Source organism: Equus caballus, chromosome 24 (assembly GCF_041296265.1).
Source record: "Equus caballus isolate H_3958 breed thoroughbred chromosome 24, TB-T2T, whole genome shotgun sequence".
In the NCBI taxonomy this organism is placed as follows: Eukaryota; Metazoa; Chordata; class Mammalia; order Perissodactyla; family Equidae; genus Equus; species Equus caballus.
The window spans coordinates 29,527,297-29,551,461 of record NC_091707.1 but is presented as its reverse complement, the minus strand read 5'-3'; the positions used below and the strand labels follow the sequence as shown (position 1 = coordinate 29,551,461).

Below are 24,165 nucleotides of genomic sequence, written 5' to 3'. Positions count from 1 at the left end.
CTAAAATAGAGAATGGAGAGGAGAGTTAAAGCTTCTCTTTATAAGAATTTTGAGGAGAGACTTAGATTCATAAATGGTAAAACTTGAATGCTGTAGGGGGTGGTTGATGGAAAGAAAGAGTAAACAGAGGTCATGAGAAGACAAATTAGAGTGCATAATAGTAGTTTCTTATAAAGGGAAACTTATACCTACCGTATGTCCCAGCAATTCTAGGCCTAGGAAACTACCCATAAACACTTGTATATGAATGTTCATAGCAGCATCAGTCATGAATTTATTCCACAACCTGAAACAAACCACCAGTAATCAGTAAATGAATGGATAAATAAACTGGTACATTCATCCAGTGGAATGAAACTCAGTAAATCTGAACAAATTTTTGACACATGTAAGAACGTGGATGTAAATCACAGAAACTAAGATATGATTTAATTTGTATGAAGTTCCATTATACTCCAAACTAATTCCTGGGAATAGAATTCATATCAGTAGTTCCTGAAGTGGGGGAATGGAGGAATAGAGGGAACTTTCTGGAGTGATGGGAAACTTCTGTATCCTTTTTGTTTTTGTTGAGCCAACATTGGTTTATAACATTATATAAGTTTCATGTGTACAACATTATAATTTGACTTCTGTACACGCTATGGCATGCTCAGCGTCAAAATCTAGTAACCATTCGTCACCGTACAATTGACCCCCTTTACCCATTTCACCTTCCTCCCATCCCCTTCTTCTTTGGTAATCACCAATCTGTTTTCTGTATCTGTGTTTGTTTTTGTTTTTGTTTTGTTTGTTCATTTATTTTGTTATTTTCATATTCCACATATGAATGAAACCACACAGTATTTGTCTTCCTCCATGTGACTTATTTCACTTAGCATAATACCCTCTTCAACACTTGTTATTTCTTCTCTTTTTATTTTTATTCATTTTTAGTTTTTATTTTTTCCTGAGGAAGATTAGCCTTGAGCTAACTGCTGCCAATCCTCCTCTTTTTGCTGAGGTAGGCTGGCCCTGAGCTAACATCCGTGCCCATCTTCCTCTACTTTATATGTGGGACTCCTGCCACAGCATGGATTGCCAAGCAGTGTCATGTCCGCACCCGGGATCCCAACCGGCGAACTGCGGGCCGCTGAAGCCAAACGTGAGCGCTTAACCGCTGCGCCATCAGGCAGGCCCCTCTTCTCTTTTTAAAAAATATTTTAATTTAGTAATTTTTTATCGAGGTAACATTGGTTTGTAACATTATATAAGTTTCAGGTGTACTTGATTATATTTTAATTTCTGTCTAGACTCAATCATGTTCACCACTCAAAGACTAATTTCCATCTGTCACCATACACATCTGCCCTATCTCCTCTTTCACCCTCCTCCCTCCCTGCTTCCCCTCTGGTAACCACCGATCTAGTTCCTATATCTATGTGTTGGTTTGTTGCTGTTGTCTTTATTTGCCACTTAGGAGTGAAATCATATGGTATTTGACTTTCTCAATCTGACTCATTTCACTTACCTTAATACCCTCAAGGTCCATCCATGTTTTTGCAAATACCAAGATTTCATTGTTTTTAATAAGTGAGTAGTATTCCATTGTATATAAATATATATATAGAGAGAGAGACCACATCTTCTTTATCCATTCATCTGTTGATGGGCTGTTTCCAAGTCTTGACTATTGTGAATAATGCTGCCATGAACATAGGGGTGCAAATATCTTTTAGCATTAGTGTTTTTGTGTTCTTTGGATAAATCCCCAGAAGTGGAAGAGCTGGATCACATAGTAGTTCTATTCTTAATCTTTTGAGGAATCACTATACTATTTTCCTTAGAGGCTCCACCAGTTTACGTTCCCACCAGCAGTGTATGAGGGTTCCCTTTTCTCCACATCCTCTCCAACACTTGTCATTTCTTGTCTTTGTAATAATAGCCATTCTGAGGGGAATGAGGTGATATCTCCTTGTAGTTTTGATTTGCATTTCCCTAATAATTAGTGATGTGGAACATCTTTTCATGTGTCTCTTTGCCCTCTGTATATCTTCTCTGGAAAAATGTCTGTTCATATCCTCTTCCTATTTTTAATTGGCCGTGTTGTTTTTTTGTTGCTGAGTTGTATGAGTTCTTTATATATTTTGGATACCAACCCCTTCTCAGATCGATGATTTGCAAATATCTTCTCTCAATTGTTAGGTTTGTCTTTTGTTGATGGCTTCCTTTGCTGTGCAGAAGCCTTTTAGTTTGACACATTCCCATCTCTTTATTTTTTCTTTTGTTTCCCTTGCCTGGGGAGACATGGTATTCAAAAAGACACTGCTAAGACCAATGTTAAAGTGTACACTGACTCTGTTTGCGTCTAGGGGTTTTATGGTTTCAGGTCATACATTCGCGTCTTTAATCCATTTTGAGTTAATTTTTGTGTATGGTGCAAGATAACGGTCTAGTTTCATTCTTTTGCATGTGGCCATCCAGTTTTCCCAACACCATTTACTGAAGAATGTTTCCTTTCTCCATCATGTGCTTTAGGCTCCTTTGTCAGAAAATTAGCCGTCCATGGATGTGTAATTTATTTCTGGGCTCTCAATTCTGTTCCTTTGATCTGTGTGTCTGTTTTTGTGCCAGGACTGTGCTGTTTTGATTACTATATCTTTGTAGTATGTTTTGAAGTCAGGGAGTGTGATACTTCCAGGTTTGTTCTTCTTTCTCAGGGTTGCTTTGGATATTTGGGGTCTTTTGTTGTTCCACATAAATTTTAGATATATGATTCCTTGTCCTATTTCTGTGAAAAATGTCATTGGGATTTTGATAGGGATTGAAATGAATCTGTAGATTGCTTTAGGAAGTATGGACATTTAAACTAAGTTAATTATTCCAATCCGCGAGCACAGAACATCTTTCCATTTCTTTGTGTTTTCTTTGATTTCTTTCGACAGTGTTTTATAGTTTTCACTGTACAGGTCTTTCACTTTCTTGGTTAAGTTTATTCCTAGGTATTTTATTCCTTTTGTTGCTAGGGTAAATGGGATTGTATTCTTAATTTTTCTTTCTGCTATTTCATTGTTAGTGCAAAGAAACACAACTGATTGCTGTATGTTGATTTTGTGCCCTGCAACTTTACTATATTTGTTTATTATTTCTAACAGTTTTCTGGTGGGTTGTTTAGGGTTTTATATGTATAAAATCATGTCATCTGCAATAGTGACCGTTTTGCTCCTTCCTTTCGAGTTTGGATCCCGTTTATTTCTTTTTCTTTCCTGATTGCGCTGACTAGGACTTCCAATACTATGTCAAGTAAGAGTGGTGACAGTGGGCATCCTTGTCTGGTTCCTGTTCTTAGAGGACTAGTTTTCAATTTTTCTCCATTGAGTATGATGTTAGCTGTGGGGTTGTCATATAGGTCCTTTATTACGTTGAGGTACTTTCCTTCCATACCCATTTTATTCAGAGCTTTTATCATAAGTGGATGATGCATCTTGTTGAATGCTTTCTCTGCATCTATTGAGATGATTTTGTGATTTTTATCCGTCCTTTTGTTAATGGGGTGTATCACGTCGATTGATTTGTGGATGTTGAATCATCCTTGCATCCCTGGAATAAATCCCAGTTGACCATGGTTATGATCCTTTTGATGTACTGTATTCGATTTTCCAGTATTTTGTTGAGGATTTTTGCATATGTGTTCATCAGTGATAGTCGCCAGAGTTTTCCTATTTTATGTTATTCTTGTCTCGTTTTGGTGTCAGGGTAACGTTGGCCTTGTAGAATGAGTTAGGAAGGGTCCCCTCCTCTTCAGCTTTTTGGAAGAGTTTGAGAAGGATAGGTATTAGGTCATTGCTGAATGTTTGGTAGAATTCACTGGGGAAGCCGTCTGGTCCTGGACTTTGGCTTTTTGAGAGGTTTTTGATTATTATTTCGATCTCTTTCCTAGTGATCAGTCTACTCAGATTCTCTATTTTTTACTTCTCCTTTTTATAATAACAGCTAACCTGTTTTGTTTTTGTTTTTGTTTTGCAGGGAACGATTGGTCCTGAGCTAAGATCTGTTGCCAATCTTCCTCTTTTTTATTTTCTTTTTCTTTTCCAAAGCCCCAGTACATAGTTGTATATCCTAGTGGTAAGTCAGTCTAGTTCTTTTATGTGAGCTGCCACCACCACATGGCAGTGTGTTCTGCCATATTCAGGTAGCGTGGTTCTGCGACTGGGAAGTGAACCCGAGCTGCCAAAGTGGGGAGTGCTGAACTTTTAACCACTAGGCCATTGGGACTGGCTCTTTCTATTTCTTCTTGATTCAGTTTTGGAAGGTTATATGATTCTAAGAATTTATCCATTTCTTATAGATTATCCAATTTGTTGGCATATCGTTCTTCATGGGATTCTCTTATAATCCTTCATATCCCTGTGGTGTCCTCTGTAATTTCTCCTTTTTCATTTCTGATCATATTATTTCAGCCTTCTATCTTTTTCTCTTGGTGAGTCTAGCTAAAGGTTTCTCAATTTTGTTTACCTTTTCCAATAACCAGCTCTTAGTTTCATTGATTCTTTCTAACCCCTTTTTTGTTTCAATAGGATTTATTTCTGCTCTGGTTTGATAATTTCTCTCCTTCTGCTGACTTTGGCTTTTGTGTGTTCTTCTTTTTCTAATTCAGCTAGGTGTAATTTGAGATTACTTATTTGGGATTTTTCTTGTTGGTTAAGGTTTGCCTGTATTGCAACGGATTTGCCTCTTAATACAGCTTTTGCTGCATCCCATATCAGTTGGTATGGCTTGTTATCATTTTCATTTGTCTCCAGATACTTTTTGATTTCTCCTTAATTTCTTCAATGCTCTATTGCTTGTTCAACAGCATATTGTTTAGTCTCCACATCTTTGTCCCTTTCTCAGCTTTTTTCTTGTAATGAATTTCTAGCTTTATAGCATCACGACCAGAGAAGATGCTTGTTATTATTTCAACTTTTCTAAATTTATGGAGGTTTGCCTTGTTTCCCACCATATGGTCTATCCTTGAGGATGTTCCGTGTGCACTTGAGAAGAATGTGTATTCTGTTGTTTTTGGATGGAGTGTTCTATATGTGTCTCTTAAGTCCAACTGTTTTAGCTTTTGGTTTAATTCCACTGTTTCCTTGTGGATTTTCTGTCTAGATGATCTGTCCATTGATGTGAATGGGGTGTTGAGGTCCCCTGCTATTATAGTGTTATTTTTGATATCTTCTTCTTTTAGGTTTGTTAATAGTTGCTTTATGACCTTTGGTGCTCCTGTGTTGGGTGCATAGATATTCCTAAGCGTTATTTCTTCGTGATGGAGTGTCCCTTTGATCACTCTATTGCCCCTCTTTGTCTCTCTTTACCTGCTTTATCTTGAAGTCTACTCTGTCTGATATAAGTATTGCAACATCTGCTTTCTTTTGTTTGCGATGAGCTTGGAGTATCATTTTCTAGCCCTTCACTCTGAGCCTGTATTTGCCATTGGAGCTGAGACGTGCTTCCTGGAGGCAACAAATTGTTGGATCTTGTTCTTTAATCCACCTTGCCAGTCTGTGTCTTTTTATTGGAGAGTTCAATCTGTTTACATTGAGGGTGAGTATGGATGTATGAGGGCTTAATGCTGTCATTCTATCATTTGTTTTCCGGTTTTCCTGCATTTCTTTTGTTTCTCGTCCTCTGTGTTTTGGTCTACCCATTGAGTTATGCAGTTTTTTATGATGTGTTTCTTTGTTCTTTCCTTGTTTGTTTTTTGTGTCCCTGTTCTGCTTTTTAGTTTAGTGGCTACCATGAAGGTTGTATTCAGAATCTCACGTATAACATAGTCCACTTTCTGATGGCCTCTTATTCCCTTAGTCTAAACTGATTCAGTCCCTTTCCTCCTCCCCTCCTAAGTTATTATTCTGATATCTTATTCTAACTTGTGTTGTGAGTTTGTGGTTAAAGTGACAAGATTGTCTTTGTTTTCAGTGTTTTCCTTCCCTCTAGCCTAATGCTATAGTTGAATATTTGCTATCCTATTCTGATTCTGTCTATCAATATGTCTCCTTGCTCTGTGTTTTGTGACCCCTTTCTCCTGTTTTTTCTTTTTTTCAGGTATGATGGCCTTCTTGAGGATTTCTCATGGCAGTGGGGGTCTCATGGCTACGAAGTCCCTTAGCTTTTGTTTGTCTTGGAAAGATTTAATTTCTCCCTCATATCAGAAGGATATTTTTGCTGGATAGAATGTTCTTGGCTGAAGATTTTTATCTTTCAAAGATTTGAATATGTCATTCCACTCTCTCCTGGTTTTTAAGGTTTCTGCAGAGAAATCTGGTGAAAGTCTGACAGGGGTAACTTTGTAGGTTATTTTCTTCTGCCATGCTGCCCTGAGTATTCTTTCTTTGTCATTCATTTTTGCCAGTTTTACTACTATATGTCTTGCAGTAGGTCTTTTTACATTGACAGATCTAGGAGATCTGGAAGCTTCCTCCACACATATTTCCCTCTCATTCCCTAGATTTGGGAAGTTCTCTGCTATTACTTCTTTGAACATGCTTTCTGCTCCATTCTCCTTCTCTTCTCCTTCTTGAATACCTATAATTCTTATGTTGCATTTCCTCATTGAGTCGGATATTTCTCAGAGACTTTCTTCATTTCTTTTTAGTCTTACTTCTCTCTCCTCCTCTGTCTGGAGCATTTCAACATGTCTATCTTGGATTATGCTGATTCACTCCTCTATGGTGTCCACACAAACATTCAGTGGATAGTATTTTGTTTCGTCTCTTCCGTTGTGTCTTTCATCTCTAATATTTCTGGTTGATTCTTCTTTACAGTTTCAATCTCTTTTGTGAAGTAGCTCCTGAATTTGTTGAATTGTTTCTCTACGTTCTCTTTTACCTCATTGAGTTTTTTGATGATAGCTATTTTGAATTCTTTGCCATTTAGTTTGCTTATTTCTGTGTCCTCAGGACTGAGTTCTGGGTGCTTGTTGTTTGCTCTCTGGTCTGGAGATGTGAGGAATTACCTGATGTTGGAAGTTTGTGTCTTTCCCATTCTGATATTATTTGGTTGCAGTTACAGCCTATCGCCAGTGGATGAGGGGTCAAGAGCCGCATATTCTGAACCCTCTGCCTTCAGCCGAGATGGCGCAAGGTGGGTCAGGGGAGGGGCGCTTTCTCCTGTGTGCAGTCCCGGGTTTCTGGATCAGCTCTCACTATCTGGTCTCCTGGGGTCTTGGTTTGATAAGGTCACCGTGTGTGAAAGCTTTCGCCCCATTAGAGGGCTTCCCTCTAGGCTGCAAGGACCCTAGGGAGTCCTGGATGATCCTGTGGATTCGCGACCCCTCCCCCACTCCTTCCCTCATGGAACCTCCCACGGCAGTGACTGCAGTCTTTAGAGGAGGGAGCGAAGTTCTCTCTTACCCTGTTCCAGCTCCTCTGAGTGGGGCTCCAGCTTCTCCGCCCTCTGTCCTGTGGCTGCCATGACCCTCCGAGGATTTTTGTGCTTTTAGGGTATTTTCTGTTGGAATGTGGTTGCTCCTTTTTGTTGTCTGTTGGAGGGGAGAGAGTCCCGGTCAAGTTCACTCCGCCATGACGCTGACATCTGTCTAATACTTTTGTCTTTTGACCTAGATACTAGCTTTATAGGTGGTTGATCCACTACCTTTACTGTATATGTGACCTTACCAGTGATTTTTTTCTGTCATAATTTTCTCATTCTTAGTTTTGGTATTTTCTTTTCCCTTAAATACGTCCCTTTAACATTCCTTGTGAGGCCAGTTTAGTGGTGATAAACTCCTGTAGTCTTTGCTTGTCTGGAAAACGCTTTATCTCTCCTTCCATTCTAAATGATAACCTTGCTGGGTAAAGTATTCTTGGCTGTGGGTTTTTTCCTTTCGATGGTTTGAATATATTGTGCCACTCCCTTCGAGCCTGTAAGGTTTCTGCTGAGAAGTCAGCTGACAGCCTTATGGGGTTTCCTTTGAGTGTAACTTAGGACTCTCTCTTTATCTTTAATTCTTGATATTTTAATTATAATGTGTCTTGGTGTGGACCTCTTTGGGTTCACCTTGTTTGGTGCTTTCTGTGCTTCCTGTCCCTTGATGTCTGTTACTTTCCTCAGGCTAGGAAGTTTTCAGTTAGTATTTGTTCAAATATGTTCTCTGCCTCTTTGTCTCTCTCTTCCGCTTCTGGAACACCTATAATATGGATGTTAGTACATTTGGTTGTCCCAGTGGTCCCTTAGAGTGTTTTTGTTCTTTTTAATTCTTTCTTCTCTTTTATGTTCAGCTTGCATGATTTCCTCTACTCTTTCATCCAGATCAGTGATCTGTTCTTCTGTGTCATCTTACTCTGCTGTTGATTCCCTCCAGTGAACTTTTCATTTCCATTATTGTCTTCTTCAGTTCTGATTGGTTCTTTTTTATATTTTCCAATTCTTTGTTGAATTTTTCACTGTGTTTATCTATTCTTTTCCCAAGATCAGTGAACATCCTTATAACTGTTAGCTTGTACTCTTCATCAGGTAGATTGTTTATCTCTGTTTGGTTTAGTTCTTTTTCTGAGGATTTGTCCTGTTCCCTTATTTGGAACATATTCCTCTGTCTCCTCATTTTGCTTATTTCTCTGTGCTTAGATCAATGTATTAGGTAGATCAGCTATGTCTCTCGATCTTGGAAGTGTGGCCTTAGGTAGGAGATGCCTTATGGGATCCAGCAATGTGCTTCTCTCTCATTACCCATTCCAAATGTTCCAGAAGTGTCCCCTATGTGGGCTGTGTGTGCTCTTCTGTTGTGGTGGGGTTGCTCTCGCTGCAGGCACAAGGATAGGCTAGGCTGGCCCCCGGGCCAGCTGCATTGTAAGGCTCAGCCATGTGCGGCTGCTACAGACACTTTACTGGGTGTGAGCAAGCCCCAACGTGACTGACTGTGACGTCTAGTAGCACACAACTATTGCTGTTTTGCTTTGAAGTGAGTCAGGTCTGCAGTGTGGCTGGTTGCTAGGCTTAGGGGCTCACATTGCTGCAGGCTTCTGGTGTGGTTCTCTACAGTGTGCAGCTGTTGTCAGCTCTCTCAGGATTGCAGATGGGTGGGGCTGGCTGCAGGTACATTGGCACGCAATCATTTCAGGCATTCGAATGTGAAGCAGATCCCCTGTGTGGCTGTTTGAGATGGCCAGCAGCATTATTCTGCTGTGACTGACACATCCCACCACCCATGGGTCCACATGCCCTGCCAATGCAGGCACACCCTACTGAGGTGGACCCATCTGCCTTGCTGCACATGTCCCGCAAACCTTGCCTAAGCAGGCCTGTAAGTTTGCTGCAGGCTTGCTGGTAGGTGGGGCCAGTCCTGCCCCACCTGCAGGCAGGCTGCCTGCCATGGCTGTGCTTGATTAAATCGGTGCTCTAGTGGCTGGGGCAAACCCCTGCTCTAACAGCCTAGAGGAAGGAATCCAATGGCGGCTGCCAGAGTCTGTGTCAACATGACTAAACTAGGTCACGTTAATGGCTGCCACCAGTGTTTCAGTCCCTGGGTGGCTGGGGGTAGGCCCAGCCACCTCCTGCCCCTGTGACATGCACTCTGAACTTAGTAAGCAAGTCTCTTTTACCAATGGACTATGCACTTTTCTTTCTACTGTTTTTGTGTTAGTTTCTGGAATGGGTGAATCTGTGTGTGGGCCCTTTAAGAGTGGGTTTTTCTTTCTCTGAAATTCAGTCATTTTTCTGGGCATATTCCCTGTTGGTTTTGAAAGCCACCAAAGCCAGATATTATGGGATCTCCTCTCGGTTGTGCTAAATCTAAAGGCTGGGATGCCTATTGTAGTACAGCTCCCTCACTCCTCCAGGAAAAGCTTCATCCCTTTGAGATTGCTGCTGGTCATGAAGGGTTGCAGCTAGGACTGGTTTTCTCCTCAGCAGAGATGTATTTCTGCCTCTTCCATCGTGTCAGCGTTGTCCCTTGTTGTGGGGGTTCTTTTTATCCAGTTTCCAGATCTCTTTCAGAGGAAATTGTTCCACAGGTAGATGTAGCTTTGTTGTGTTTGCGGGAAGAGGTGAGTTCAGAGTCCTCCTGTGCTACCATCTTCCAAACTCCCTCTCTCTATAGGAAATGCTGAAGGAAGTTCTTCAGGCTGGCAGGCCTCGTGGGCAGAAAGCTGCCCTCCTCACACCAACTTGGTGCACAGCGAATGCATTGCAGCCTCAGAGGGGAGTTGCAGTCAAGGACTCAGGCTCTTGTCTTTTTGATAATAGCCATTCTAACGAGAGTAAGATAATATCTTCTGGTGGTTCTGATTTGCATTTCCCTAATAATTAGTGTTGTTTAACATCTTTTCAGGTGACTGTTCACTATCTGTATGTCTTCTTTGGAAAAATGTCTATGCAGATCCTCCGCCCATTTTTTAATCATGTTGTTTGTTGTTTGGTTATTGAGCCTTATGAGTTCTTTATATATTCTGGATGTTAACCCTTTATTGGATATATCATTTGCAAATATCTTCTCCCAATTTGTAGGTTGTCTTTTCATCTTCTTGACGGTTTGCTTTCCTATGCAGAAGCTTTTTAGTTTGATGTAGTCCCATTTGTTTATTCTTGCTTTTGTTTTCCTTACCTGAGGAGACATATCCAAAAAGATATTGTTAAGACTGGTGTCAAACAGTGTACTGACTATGTTTTCTTCCAGGCGTTTTATGGTTTCAGATCTTACATTCAAGTCTTAGGTCCACTTTGAGTTAATTTTTGTGTATGATGTGAGACAGTGGACTAATTTCATTCTTTTGTATGTCACTGACCCGTTTTCCCAACACCACTTATTGTGGGGTCTTTCCTTTCCCCATTGTGTGTTCTTGGCTCCTTTGTGGTAAATTAGTTGTCCATATATGTATGGGTTTATTTCTAGGCTCTCAAGTGTGTTCCACTGGCCTGGTTTTTCTGCCAATATCATGCTGTTTTGATTACTCTATCTTTGTAGTATAATTGAAGTCAAGGAGTGGGATTCCTCCAGCTTTGTTCTTTTTCTCATGATTGCTTTGGCTGCTCAAGGTCTTTTGTGGTTTTATACACATTGTCGGATATTTTGTTCTATATTGAATCTGTAGATTGCTTTAGGTAATATGGACATATTAACAATGTTAATTCTTCCAATCCATGAGCCTAGAATATCTTTTCATTTCTTTGTGTCTTCTTCAATTTCTTTCAACAATGTTTTATAGTTTTCAGTGTACAGGTCTTTCACTTCCTTGGTTAAATTTATTCCCAGGTATTTTATTCTTTTCGTTGTGGTTACAAGTGGGATTGCTTTCTTAATTTCTCTGCTAGTTCATTTTTAGTGTATAGAAACGCAACAGATTTTTGTATATTGATTTTGTACCCTTCAACTTTACTGTATTCATTGATTATTTCTAACAGTTTTTTGGTGGAGTCTTTAGGGTTTTCTATATGTAAAATTGTGTCATCCACAAATAGTGGCAGGCTTACTTCTTCCTTTCCAGCGTGGATCTCTTTTACTTCTTTTTCTTGCCTAATTACTCTGACTAGGACTTCCAGTGCAATGTTGAATAAGAGTAGTGAAAGTGGGCATCCTGTCTACAAAGATAGTTCTCAGTTTTTCACCACTGAGTATAATGTTAGCTGTGGGTTTGTCAAACAAGGCCTCTCCAGTCATGCACCACATTAATGATATTTTGGTCATCTAAGGACAGTGCTCCTATAAGATTATAATAGAGCTGAGAAATTCCTATCGCCTAGTGATGTTGTAGCCATTTTAACATCATAGTGCAACACAATACTCATGTGTTTGTGGTGATGTTGGTGTAAACAAACCTGCCACACTGCCAGTCATAGAAAAGTATAGCACATACAATTATGTATAGTACATAATAGTTGATAATGATAATAAACAAGTATGTTACTGCTTTATGTGTTTACTACAATTTTTATCATTACCTTAGAGTGTACACTTTCTACATAAAAGAATAAAAGTTCACTGTAAAACACTATGCTGGATTACCTCGGCAGCAACCTCATACATCTCGTGTTTACTGCATTTCTTGATGCATCATTTTCTCTTGTGCTTGATTTAATCTTGTGTTGTTTCATTCATCATAGCCCCTAAGCTTACAAAATTCACTGGTATTGTTGACAGTAAGAGACCACATCAAGTGACTGACCTGGAAACAATATTAAACGGAATTAAGGACTACAAAGATGGAAAGTCAGTGATGGCTATTTCTCACCAGTCAGGCATGTGCCATGCCACCATAACTATGATCTTGAAGCACAAGAAAAAAGTGATAGAAGCTGTTAAAGGATCTGCTTCATTGAAGGCACTGAAACTAACAAAAATTCAAGTAGGGCCTCTGTCACCCATGGAGAAACTTCTAATGACCAGGAATGAAGAATAGACACAGAAGCATATCCCTCTCCACACCATGATGATCACGGCCAAAGAAAAAAGTTTCTCTGTGATAGTGAAAGAAAAGGCTAGAGCTGACTATGATGCTGAATTACTGCCAGTGTTTGGTGGTTTAAGTAATTCAGGAATCATTATTCATTACATAATGTGAAAATTGAGTGGTGAGTCTGCAAATGATGCAAGGGAAGGCTGCTGAAGAATTTTTGGAAACTCTGAATCAGCTGATTGTGGAGGAAAATTTCTTGCCAGAGCAAATATTCAATATGGATGAAACCTCCCTATTCTAGAAACAGATGCCTGAAAGGACTTTCATCCTTAAGGAGGTCAAGTTAATGCCAGGTTTCAAGGCTTTTAAGGACAGGATAATAGTCTTGCTTGAGGGCAGTGTTGCAGGCTACAAATCGAAACCCTTCGTGATCTGGCACAGTGAGGACCCCAGGGTCTTCAAGCATAGCAGTAAGCACACACTGCCAGTGTACTACAGGAGCAATAATATGTCATGGATGACCAAGCTCCTCTTCCAAGGTGTCCTCTTAGTTACTATACCAGTGAAATGGAGAAGTACTGTTTGGAGAATAGCATACCTTTCAAAGTTTTGCATATTGTTGATGATGCTTCCAGACATCCTCCTTTTATTGGTGATGTTCATCCCAATATCAAAGCAGTGTTTCTCCCTCCAAACACCATCTTTTTGATCCAACTGAAGTGAGTCTCCTGTGGGCAGTATATAGTTGGGTTTTGTTTTTGCTTTTTACAAAGAGTTACAGCCTCTGTGTAACTTTTGATTGGTGATGGATTGGATTGGAATCCATTTTTTTCCTTTGGTGAGGGAGATTGGCCCTGAGCTAACATGTGTTGCCAACCTTTCTCTTTTTGCTTGAGGAAGATAGGTCCCGAGCTAACATCTGTGCCAATCTTTCCTCTATTTTGTATGTGGGTCGTCACCACAGCATGGCTTGATGAATGGTGTAGGTCTGCACCTGAGATCTGAATCCACGAACCCCGGGCCACCAAAGCAGACTGTGCTGAACTTAACAACTACCCCACCGGGCTGGCCCCTGAATTCAATCCATTTACACTGAGAGTTGTTACTGATATGTAAGGACTTACTAGTGCTATCTTCTTGTTTTCTGGTTGTCTTTTATTTCCATTGTTTCTTTTTCCCTTCGTTTCTGCCTACCTTTGTAAATTGGTGATTTTCTGTTTCCCCCTTGTGTATGGATATCCAGTTTTCTCACAACCATTTGTTTAAAAGACTAGGGTTTTTTTCCATTGAGTGATCTTGGCTCTTTTGCCAAAAATCTTTTGACCAAATATGTGAGACTTTATTTCTGCGCTCTCTATTCTGTTCCATTACTTTATGTCTCTCTCCTTGTGTCAGTACCATTGTTTTCACTATTGTAGCTTTGTAGTAAGTTTTGAAATCAGGACTGTAAGTCCTCCAGTTTTGCTCTTCTTTTTCAAGATGGTTTTGGCTATATGGGATCCTTTGAGATTCCTGATGAATTTTTGGATGGGTTTTTCTATTTCTGCAAATACATGATTGAGTTTTTGATAGGGATTGCATTGAATCTGTAGAACACTTTGGATAGTATTAACATTCTAACAATTTTAAGTCCTCCAATCTATAAACATGGGATGTGTGTCCATTAAGGTGTGTGAGTAGACGTATCTTACTGTGGATTTCTTATTATTTGATAGCACTTCTTTTTTATGTTCTGGACACAAGCCTTTCAACAGTTACGTGTGATACAAAACTCCCCACTCTGTCGCTTATCTTTTTGCTCTCTTTATGATACCTTTTGATGAACAAAATTCATTAATGTAAATTAAGCTGTATTTGTCAGTCTGTTCCAATATTGTTAATGTGTTATTGTGTTTTTTAAAAGCCCTCCCTAACCTGAATTTCTGAAGATATTCTCCTATATTATCTTCTGAAACTTCCAGTGTTTTGCTTTTCAAATTTAAGTCATTAGTTGATCTAGAATTGATTTTGATTATGGTATGAGTGGAATTCTAAAGTAATTTTTACATGGATACCCAGTTGTCCTGCTGTCACTTACTGAAAAGTCTGTCTATTACCCTACTCCTCTACATGCCATCTCTGTCATATATTAAGTATTAGTACATGAGTGATTCTTTTCCTAGGATCTTTATTCTCTTCCATTGGCCTATCTGTCTATCCCTGCATGAATGCCACCCCACATCAATTACCACATGAGAGTCAAAATATCTGACAGAGAATGTCCTTCCACCATTTGTACTTTTTAAAGAGTGCCTTAGCTACTTATTGATCCTTTGCAATTCCATACACGTTTTAGAAGTAAATTTTCAAGTTCCTCAAAAATAGTGCAATTTTATATGGATTTCATTGAAATCATAAATCAATTTGGAATGAACTGACATCTTTAAAACATTTTCTTACAATTCATTAGCATGCCACATCACTTCACTTAATTAAGTCTTTTTAAATATCTCTCAATGAAATTTCTTAATTTTTTCTGTAGAAAATTTATACACCTTTTCTTGGACTTCCTAAAAATTCTACTTTGCTAAATATTTTCTATTTTTCACACTATTGTAACTGGTATCCTACAATTACCTTAATTTCATTTTCTGTTTCTGGCATATAGAAATGCAATTATTTCTTTGAATATCGATTTTATACGTCTCAACCTTGCCATATATAGTACTTTTATTGAGGCATAAATTTTCATAACATACAATAGAATCTAATTTTTTGGGGTAAATGTATAGAGTTATACAGACATCATCATAATCCTGTTTTAGAATTAAATTTTCTCCAACACGTTATTTTCCTCAGCACATGTTATTTCCACCTTTTGGCTGTTGTGAATAGTGCTTCTATGAACATATTTGTACAAGTGCTCATTTGAACATTAGTTTTCAATTCTTTGGGGTATATACCTAGAAGTGGAATTGCTGGATCATAGGATAATTCTATCTTAAACTTTTTGATAACCACCAAACTATTTCCCACACGGCCGCAGTATTTTACATTCCCATCAACAAAGGACAAGTGTTCCAATTTCTCAAAATCCTTGCCAAGATGTGTTAGTTTCTTTTTTTGGAAGTTAGAGCTAACCTAGTGAGTGTGACCCGGTATCTCATTGTGGCTTTGATTTCTGTTTCCCTGATGACTAATGCTGTTGATCCTCTTCATGTACTTGTTGCCCATTTGTGTATCTGCTTTGCATAAATGACTGCTCAAATCCTTTCCCTATTTTTAAATTGGATTTGTCTTTTTGTTGTGGAGTTGTATGTGTTTTTTAGATATTCTGGATACTAGACTCTTACCAGGTAAATGATTTGTAAATGCTTTCTCCAATCCTATGGATTTCCTCTTCACTCGGCAGATAATGTGATTTGATACACCATAGTTTTAAATTTTGATGAAGTCTAACTACTTATTCTTTTGTTGTGATATCTAAGAAACCACTGCCAACCGCAAGGTCATTAAGATGTATCCTATGGGCTTTTAAAAAATAGACTTTATTTTTTAGAGTAGTTTTAGTTTCACGGCAAAATTGAGCAGAAAGTACAGACTTTCCATATACTCCCTCTCCCAGCCCCACATGCACAGCTTCCCGCACTATCAACATCCCACAACAATGGTATATTTGTTCCATTTGAAGAACATACATTGACACATCATAATCAAACAAAGTCCACAGTGTTTACATTAGAGTTTGTTCTTGGTGTCATATATTCTATCAGAAAGGACAATTGTATAATGGCATGTATCCACCATTATAGTATTATACAGAGTATTTTTACTACCCTAAAAAATCCTCTGTGTTCCGGTTATACCTCCCACCTTCCTCCCTAACGTTGGCAACCACTGATCTTTTTTGCAGTCTCCATAGTTTTTCCTTTTCTGGAATGTCATATAGTTGGAATCATACAGTATGTAGCCTTTCCAGATTAGCTTCTTTCACTCAATAATATACATTTAAGGCTCCTCCATGTCTTTTCATGGCTTTATAGCTCATTTCTTTTTAGTGCTGAGTAATATTCCATTGTCTGGATGTACCACAGTTTATTTATCCATTCACCTATTGAATGATGTCTTGGTTCTTCCAAGTTTTGGTAATTATGAATAAAGCTGCTACAAACATCCATGTGCAGGTTTTTGTGTGGCCATAAATTTTCAACTCCTTGGATAAATACCAAGAAGCATGATTGCTAGATCATATGACAAGTGTATGTCCACCTTTGTAATAAACTGCCAAACTGTCTTCCAAAGTGGCTGTAGAATTTTGCATTCCCATCAGCAATGAATGAGAATCCTTTTTTTCCTCATCCTCACCAGCATTTGATGTTTCAGTGTTCTGGATCTGGGCCATTGTAGTAGTGTGTACTGGTATCTCATTGTTTCAATTTGCATTTCCCTGATGACATATGGTGTGGGACATCTTTTCATATGCTCATTTTCCATCTGTATGTCTACTCTGGTGAGGTATCTGTTCAGGTCTTTGGCCAATTTTTAAATCAAGCCATTCATTTTCTCATTGTTGCATTTTAAGAGTTCTTTGTATATTTTGCTTAACGGTTCCTTATCACATATGTGTTTTGCAAATATTTTCTCCCAATCTGTGGCTTGTCTTCTCTTTCTCTTAACAGTGTATTTCACAGAGCAGAAGTTTTTAATTTTCAAGAAGTCCAGCTTATCAATTATTACTTTCGTGCATCATGCCTTTGGTGCTGTATCTAAACAGTCGTCGCCATACCTAAGGCTATCTAGGTTTTCTCCTATGTCACTTTCTAGGAATTCTGTAGTTTTGTGTTTTACGTTTAGGTCTAGGATCCATTTTGAGTTAATTTTTTGTGAAAGGTGTAAGGTCTGTGTCTAGAATCATTTTTTTTAAATGTAGATGTCCCGTTGTTCCAGTACCATTTGTTGAAAAGTCTATATTTTCTCCGTTAAATTGCCTTTGTGCCTTTGTCAATGATCAGTTGGCTATATTTATGGCAGTTTATTTCTGGGCTCTGTATTCCACTCCATTGATCTATTTGTCTATTCTTCCGTCAATACCACACTGTCTTGATTACTGTAGCTTTATAGTAAGACTTGAAGCTGGGTAGTGTCAGTCCTCTGACCTTGTTCTTCTCCTTCAATATTGTGTTGGATATTCTTGGTCTTATCCCTGTCCATATAAACTTTAGAATCAGTTTGTCAATATCCACAAAATAACACTGGTTTCTCAGAGGGATTTTGTTGAATCTCTAGATCAAGTTGGGAAGAACTGGCATCTTGATAACATCGAGTCTTCCTAGCCATGAACATGGAATCTCTCTCCACTTATTTAGTTCTTCTTTGATTTCTTTCATCAAGCTTTGTATTCTTCCTCATATAGATTTGTACATTCTTTTTAGGTTTATACCTATTTCGTTTCAGGGGGTGCTAATGTAAATGGTATTGTGTTTTTCATTTCAAATTCTACTTGTTCATTATTGGTAGATAGGAATGTGATTTCTTTGCATATTAACCTTGTATCCTGCAACCTTACTAAAATTGCTTCTTAGTTCCATAAATTTCCTTGTTGACTCTTTCACATTTTCTACATGGATGATTATGTCATTTGAGAATAAAGACCGTTTTATTTCCTCCTTCCCAATCTGTATGCATTTTATTTCCTTTTCTTGTCTTATTGCACCAGCTTGGTCTTCTAGCATGATTTTGAAAAGGAGTAGTGAGAGGGGACATTGTTGCTTTGTTTCTGATCCTAGTGGAAAAGCTTCTAGTTTCTCATCATTAAGTACGATATTAGGCACAGGTTTTTTGTGGATATCCATTATCCAGTTGAGGAAATTCCCCTATATTCCTAGTTTGCTAAGAGGTGTTTTTTTTAAATCATGAATGGATGTTGGATTTTGTCAAATGCTTTTTCCAAGCTATTGATATTATCTTGTCTTCTTTCAAATGCTGAAAGAGGGTCCCTGAAAAAAACTCAAAAGACTTCTTCTTTCATCTTATAAAAAGAGAAATGTTAAAAACAATTTGATGTGTTGAATTGTGTGTAAAGCATTGTCAAATAAGAGATGCTTATTCTTCTCCAGGTTATATTTGTATGGGTAAATATTATTAATATAAATATCTCAGAAATTGTGTGACGTTCATAGATATGTGTCAATGACCTCACTGTTCATGATATGTTCTGATATAATGATATGAGTCATAATTCCAGTTATTATCTTAAAATTTTGTATGTTAGAGAAATAACCATATTTCCCTGTGAAATGAACTCTCATCAGAACTTTAACCATGGCCATTGGAAGTCCTTTGTCATCCATAGAGCATTTTTAGTTTGCTCTGATTCTTCTCTGAAAATGTTTGCAATCTACCACAGGCCAGAATGCATCATCAAAACCTTCCTTAAATAAATTTTAGACCAGGCTACTGGGCAAAGTGAGGATTTCCAGAACTTTAGTGAAGAAGTTGATGCGTTCATGAAGCTGCTAACCAAAGATCAAGCAAAACAAGAACGATTATATGGCACTGAGTGAACCAATGAAGAATAAATATAATTATACAGCTTTTGCTTCAAACTTTCTGAATCTTTAATATTCTCATTTCTGCTTATAAGAATCAACTTTCTCTTTTCTCTCATACCATCTAGAGCTCACAACAATTTAATAGAATATACCTTCGTAAAAACAAACATTTTTTTCTCCCTATGTAATCACTCCAGAATTCAGAAACTCTTATTGAGTCTTTTTACTTTTTTGGCAATATGGTTATTTAGCATTAGTTCAATAAGGATCTGTTCTCCATGAAACACAACACAATTGAAAACATTGGTTATATCACCAAGGCTTTATGTGGAATGCCATATTTGAGAATGATGTATAGAATCAGATACGGCCAGGCAGCTTTAAGGAACAAAATTTGACTTTATGGACCCACTGCTTACAACGTCCTCTTGGAAAAACCAACCTGACGCCTGGCTTCCAGTGTTTCCAGTCTCCTAGGTGAGTGAGGAAGGTTATTTCCTGGCATGCCCAGAAACTTTGGGACCTTTTGGGGACATTGAGAAGAGAGGAATTCATCCAAATTTGTAGTTACCACAAGTGAAGTCTAGTGCTGAGTTTCTCACTTGACTTCTTAGCCTTGAGAGGCTTTTAAAAGTCTAATCTGAGTTTCTTTATAAAAAGTCTCAGCAAAGCAAACTCAAAAAGGCCTTTGTGGTCAATTAGCATTCTTTCTGCACTTATATAAATAATCAGGCCAAATATAATGAGATGACTTATTTTGTAGACAAGAATAACCTTACTTTGGTTATCTTTGATCAAAAGCAGGATGACTGTGGAGAGAAATTTTATGTTTAAACAGAAAATTATAGTACGCCCCTGTGAATTTTCAATTCTTCTAGCTTCCTCCAGTGTCTGGCTAAAAGTGAGAAGTTGTGACATCTCCAAATGGTGATGAGAATTTGAAGAAATGGGGTAACTCATACGTTAATGGTGGGAATGTAAAATTGTACAATCACTCTTGAAAATATTTTGGCAGTTTTCAAAAAAGAAAACTATAAAGGTAACTAATATACAATTGATAAATTTTATGCCTGGCCATTTATCCTGGAAGAATGATTTGTGTTCACATAAAATCATGTGCACGAATGTGTACAGCAGCTTTATTTATAATATCCCCAAATTGGAAACAACCCCGGTGTCCTTCACTGGGTGAGTGGTTAAACACACTGTGGTACATTCCTACCACGAAATGCTATTCAGATATAAGAAAGATTGAACTCACAATGCACTCAATAACCTGGATGAATCTCCAAAAGACTATGCTAAGTGAAAAAGGCCAATCCTGAAAATTTCCATATTGTACGATTCCATCCTTATATTACAAAATTATCGAAGTGGAGAACAGATTAGCGGTGGCTGGGGTTAAGGAGTGGGTGTGGGTGTGGGAGGGGAGGAAGAGTGGGCTTGGCTGTAAAAGGGGAATGTGAGAGATCCTGTGGCGGTGGGAATATTCTCTGTGTTGACGGTCTCAATATCCATATCGCGGTTATATTATACTAAGGGTTGCGAGATGGTTTTATTTGAGGAAGCAGCATAGGGAGTACATGGGATCTCTATTATTTCTTACAACTGTATGCGAATCTACAGTTATTTCAAAATATAAAGTTTATTTTAAAATTGAAGGAGAAATAAAGATTTTTCTCAAGCAAATGAAAACTGAACAAATTTATTGCCAGCATAATTACCCCAGAAGAAAGTTTTAAGAGATGTCGGCAAGATGGCAGACTAGGACGCTCAAGGCCCTTGTTCCCCTATGGAGATACTGAGTTAACAACCCATATGGACCAAAATACCTTTACAAGAACTCTAGAAACCAATTAAGAAGCTACAATATACAGCCAAATGGACAGCCAAGAAAGGACTGCATCAAAAAGAGTAAGAAAGTTGGTGGCATTTAGCTTGCCTTTGCCCCTACAGACAGTGACTGAAAGCCATACAAAAGTAGAAAGTTCTCTGGTAAAGCTAAATACATGGACAAATAGAAAAACTTGTATTATTGTAATTTTGGTTTGTAACTCCACTTTTAATTTTTTTTTATTTAGATACTCTTTGATTTGTGTCAGAAATGTTTTCAGGTTTTTTTAAATTAAGACTTTATATTTTAAGAAAAGTTTTAAGTTCACAATAAAATTGAAGGGGATATGCAGAGATTTCTCATGTATCTCCTGCCCCTACACATGCATTATCTCCCCCACTATTAGTATCCTCCACCAGACTGGTACATTTGCTATGATTGATAAAACATATATTGGCACATCATAATCACCCAAAGTCCACAGTTTACATTATGGTTTACTCTTGATGTTGTACATTCTATGGATTTGAACAAATATATAATGATATTTATCCATCATTACGGTATTATACAAAGTATTTTCACTGCCCTAAAAATCATCTATGCTCTGCCTCTCCCTCCCTCCCAACCCCTGGCAACCGTTGATCTTTTTACTCTCTCCATAGTTTTGCCTTTTCCAGAATGTCATATAGTTGAACCATATAGTAAATAGCCTTTTCAGATTTGCTTCTTTCACTTAGTAATATGCATTTAAAATTCCTCCATGTCTTTTCATGGCTCAATGGCCCATTTATTTTTCTCACTGAATACTATCTTATCATCTGAATGTACCATAGTTTATCCATTCACCTACTGAAGGATGCCATGGTTGTTTCCAAGTTTTGGTAATTATGAATAAAGCTACTGCAAACATCCATATCCAGGTTTTTGTGTGGACATAAATTTTCAACTCCTTTGGGTAAATACCAAAGGGCACAACTGCTGGATCATATGGTAAGAGTATACTTAGTTTTATAAGAAACCACCAAACTGTCTTCTAAAGTGGCTGTACCATTTTGCATTCTCACCAGCAGTGAATGAGAGTTCCTGTTTCCTGTTGCTCCATGTCCTCACCAGCATTTGGTGTTGTCAATATTCTGGATTTTGGCTGTTCTAATAGGTAAGTAATGGTATCTCATTATTTTAATTTGCATTTCCCTAATGACATATGATGTTGAGCATCTTTTCATATACTTGTTTGCCATCCATATATCTTCTTTGGTGAGGTGTTTGTTAAGGTCTTAGGCCCATGTTTTAATGAAGTTGTTTGTTTCCTTATTGTCAAGTTTAAGAGTTCTTTGTATATTTTGGATAACAGTCCTTTATCAGTTGTGTCTTTCACAAATATTTTCTCCATGTCTGTGGTTTGTTTTCTCATTCTCTTGATATGGTCTTTCATAGAGCAGTAGTTTTTAATTTTAATGAAGGTCAGCTTGTCAATTATTTCTTTCATGGATTGTACCTTTGGTGTCATATTTAAAAAGCCATTACCATACCCAAGATCATCTAAGTTTTTTTCTATGTTATCTTCTAAGATTTTTATAGGTTTGTGCTTTACTTTTAAGTCTTGTGATCCATTTTGAGTTAATTTTTGTGAAGAGTATAAGATTTGTATCTAGATTCACTTTCTTGCATGTGGCTATCCAATTGTTCCAGGACCATTTGTTGAAAAGATTATCTTTGCTACATTGTTTTGCCTTTCCTCCTTTGTCAAAGAACAGTTGACTATAATATATGGGTCTATTTCTGGGATCTCCATTTTGTTCCATTGTTCTGTTTGTCTATACTTTCACCCATACCATGCAGTTTTGATTACTGTAGCTCTACAGTAAGTCTTGAAGTCAGCTAGTGTTAGTCTTCCAACTTTGTTCTTCTCCTTCAATATTGTCTTGGCTATTTTCGGTCTTTTCCTCTCCATATAAACTTTAGAAACAGTTTGTAGAAATCCACAAAATAACTTGCTGGGACTTTGATTGGGATTTCATTGAATTTATAGAGCAAGTTGGGAATAACTGACTTCTTGATGATGTGGTCTTCCTATCCATGAACTTGTAATCTCTCTGCATTTTTTAGTTCTTCTTTGATTTCTTTCATTAGTTTTACAGTTTACCTCATATATGTTTTGTAGTTTTCCATGAACACATTTGGACCTCTTTTGACAGATTTATCACTAAGCATTTCATATTTTTTTGTTATTTGATTGATGCTATTATAAATGGTATTGTATTCTAATTTCAATTTCTTTTTTTTAATTTTTATTTTTTTTGGATGTACATCATATTTCAAATTCTGTATACATTACATCATGTTCACCACCTGAACACTAATTATAGTGCATCCCCTCACATGTGACCCTAATCATCCCTTTTTCCCTCCCCTCTTCCCCAATGGTAACCACCAGTCCAATCTCCAATGCTATGTGGGGTTTTTTTGGTCATTTTTATCTTCTACTTATGAGTGAGATCATATGGTATTTGACTTTCTCCCTCTGACTTATTTCACTCAGCATAATACACTCAAGGTCCATCCATGTTGTCACAAATGGCTGGATTTCATCATTTCTTATGGCTGAGTAGTAGTCCATCATGTATAAATACCACATCTTCTTTATCCATTCATCCCTTGATGGGCACCTAGGTTGCTTCCAAGTCTTGGCTATTGTGTATAATGCTGCAAGGAACATAGGGGTGCAAGTATCTTTATGCCTTTGTGTTTTCTAGTTCTTTGGATAAATACCCAACAGTGGAATAGCTGGATCATATGGTAGATCTATCCTTAATTTTCTGAGGATACTCCATACTGCTTTCCATAGTGGCTGCACCAGTTTGCACTGCCACCAGCAGTGAACAAGGGTTCCCTTCTCTCCACACCCTCTCCAGCATTTGTTGTTTCCTGTCTTGTTAATTATAGCCATCCTGACCAGAGTGAGGTGATACCTCATTGTAGTTTTGATTTGCGTTTCCCTGATAGCTAATGATGTTGAGCATCTTTTCATATGCCTGTTGGCCATCAGTATATCTTCTTTGGAGAAATCTCTGTTCAGATGTTTTGCCCATTTTCTAATTGGATTGTTGGTTTTTTTGTTGTTGAGCTGTATTAGTTCTTTGTATATTTTGGATATTAACCCCTTATCTGATATGTGGTTTGCAAATATCTTCTCCCAATTGTTAGGTTGTCTTTTCATTTTGTTGATGGTTTCCTTTGCTGTGCAGAAGTTTTTAGTTTGATATAGTCCCATTTGCTCATTTTTTCTTTTGTTTCCCTTGCCCGGTCAGACATGGGACTTGAAAATATGCTGCTCAGACTGATGTCAAAGAGCGTACTGCCTATGTTTTCTTCTAGAAGTCTCATGGTTTCGGGTCTTACATTCAAGTCTTTAATCCATTTGGAGTTGATTTTTGTGCATGGTGTA

The 24,165-nt window shown here is 37.9% G+C and overlaps 2 protein-coding genes across 15 annotated transcripts in view; one reads left to right on the top strand and one right to left on the bottom strand.

The window, feature by feature from the left end:
- Positions 1 to 24,165, bottom strand: part of LOC111770330 (disintegrin and metalloproteinase domain-containing protein 20) — a 114,946-nt gene that overhangs the window by 2,788 nt on the left and 87,993 nt on the right. The window contains exons 3-4 of the mRNA XM_070249492.1: positions 7,374 to 7,501; positions 193 to 286 (exon numbers count right to left, since the gene is read on the bottom strand). Coding sequence (XP_070105593.1) covers positions 193 to 286; positions 7,374 to 7,501 — 222 coding nt within the window. The remainder of the gene's footprint in view (positions 1 to 192; positions 287 to 7,373; positions 7,502 to 24,165) is intronic.
- MED6 (mediator complex subunit 6) overlaps positions 1 to 24,165 on the top strand; it is a 135,508-nt gene that overhangs the window by 108,073 nt on the left and 3,270 nt on the right. For 6 of the 14 annotated variants that reach the window (XR_011432009.1, XR_011432008.1, XM_070249509.1 and 3 more), the window contains one exon: positions 21,785 to 21,873. The exons of 4 other annotated variants lie outside the window; for them this stretch is intronic. Coding sequence is in view for 6 of the 10 variants with exons in the window: in XM_070249509.1 (XP_070105610.1) it covers positions 21,785 to 21,870 (86 nt within the window). In the remaining 4 variants the exon portion in view is untranslated. Of the gene's footprint in view, positions 1 to 6,066; positions 11,946 to 21,784; positions 21,874 to 24,165 lie in introns of those variants that run through there. 4 more of the 14 variants (XM_070249510.1, XM_070249500.1, XM_070249503.1 and 1 more) reach the window with 3 other exon arrangements.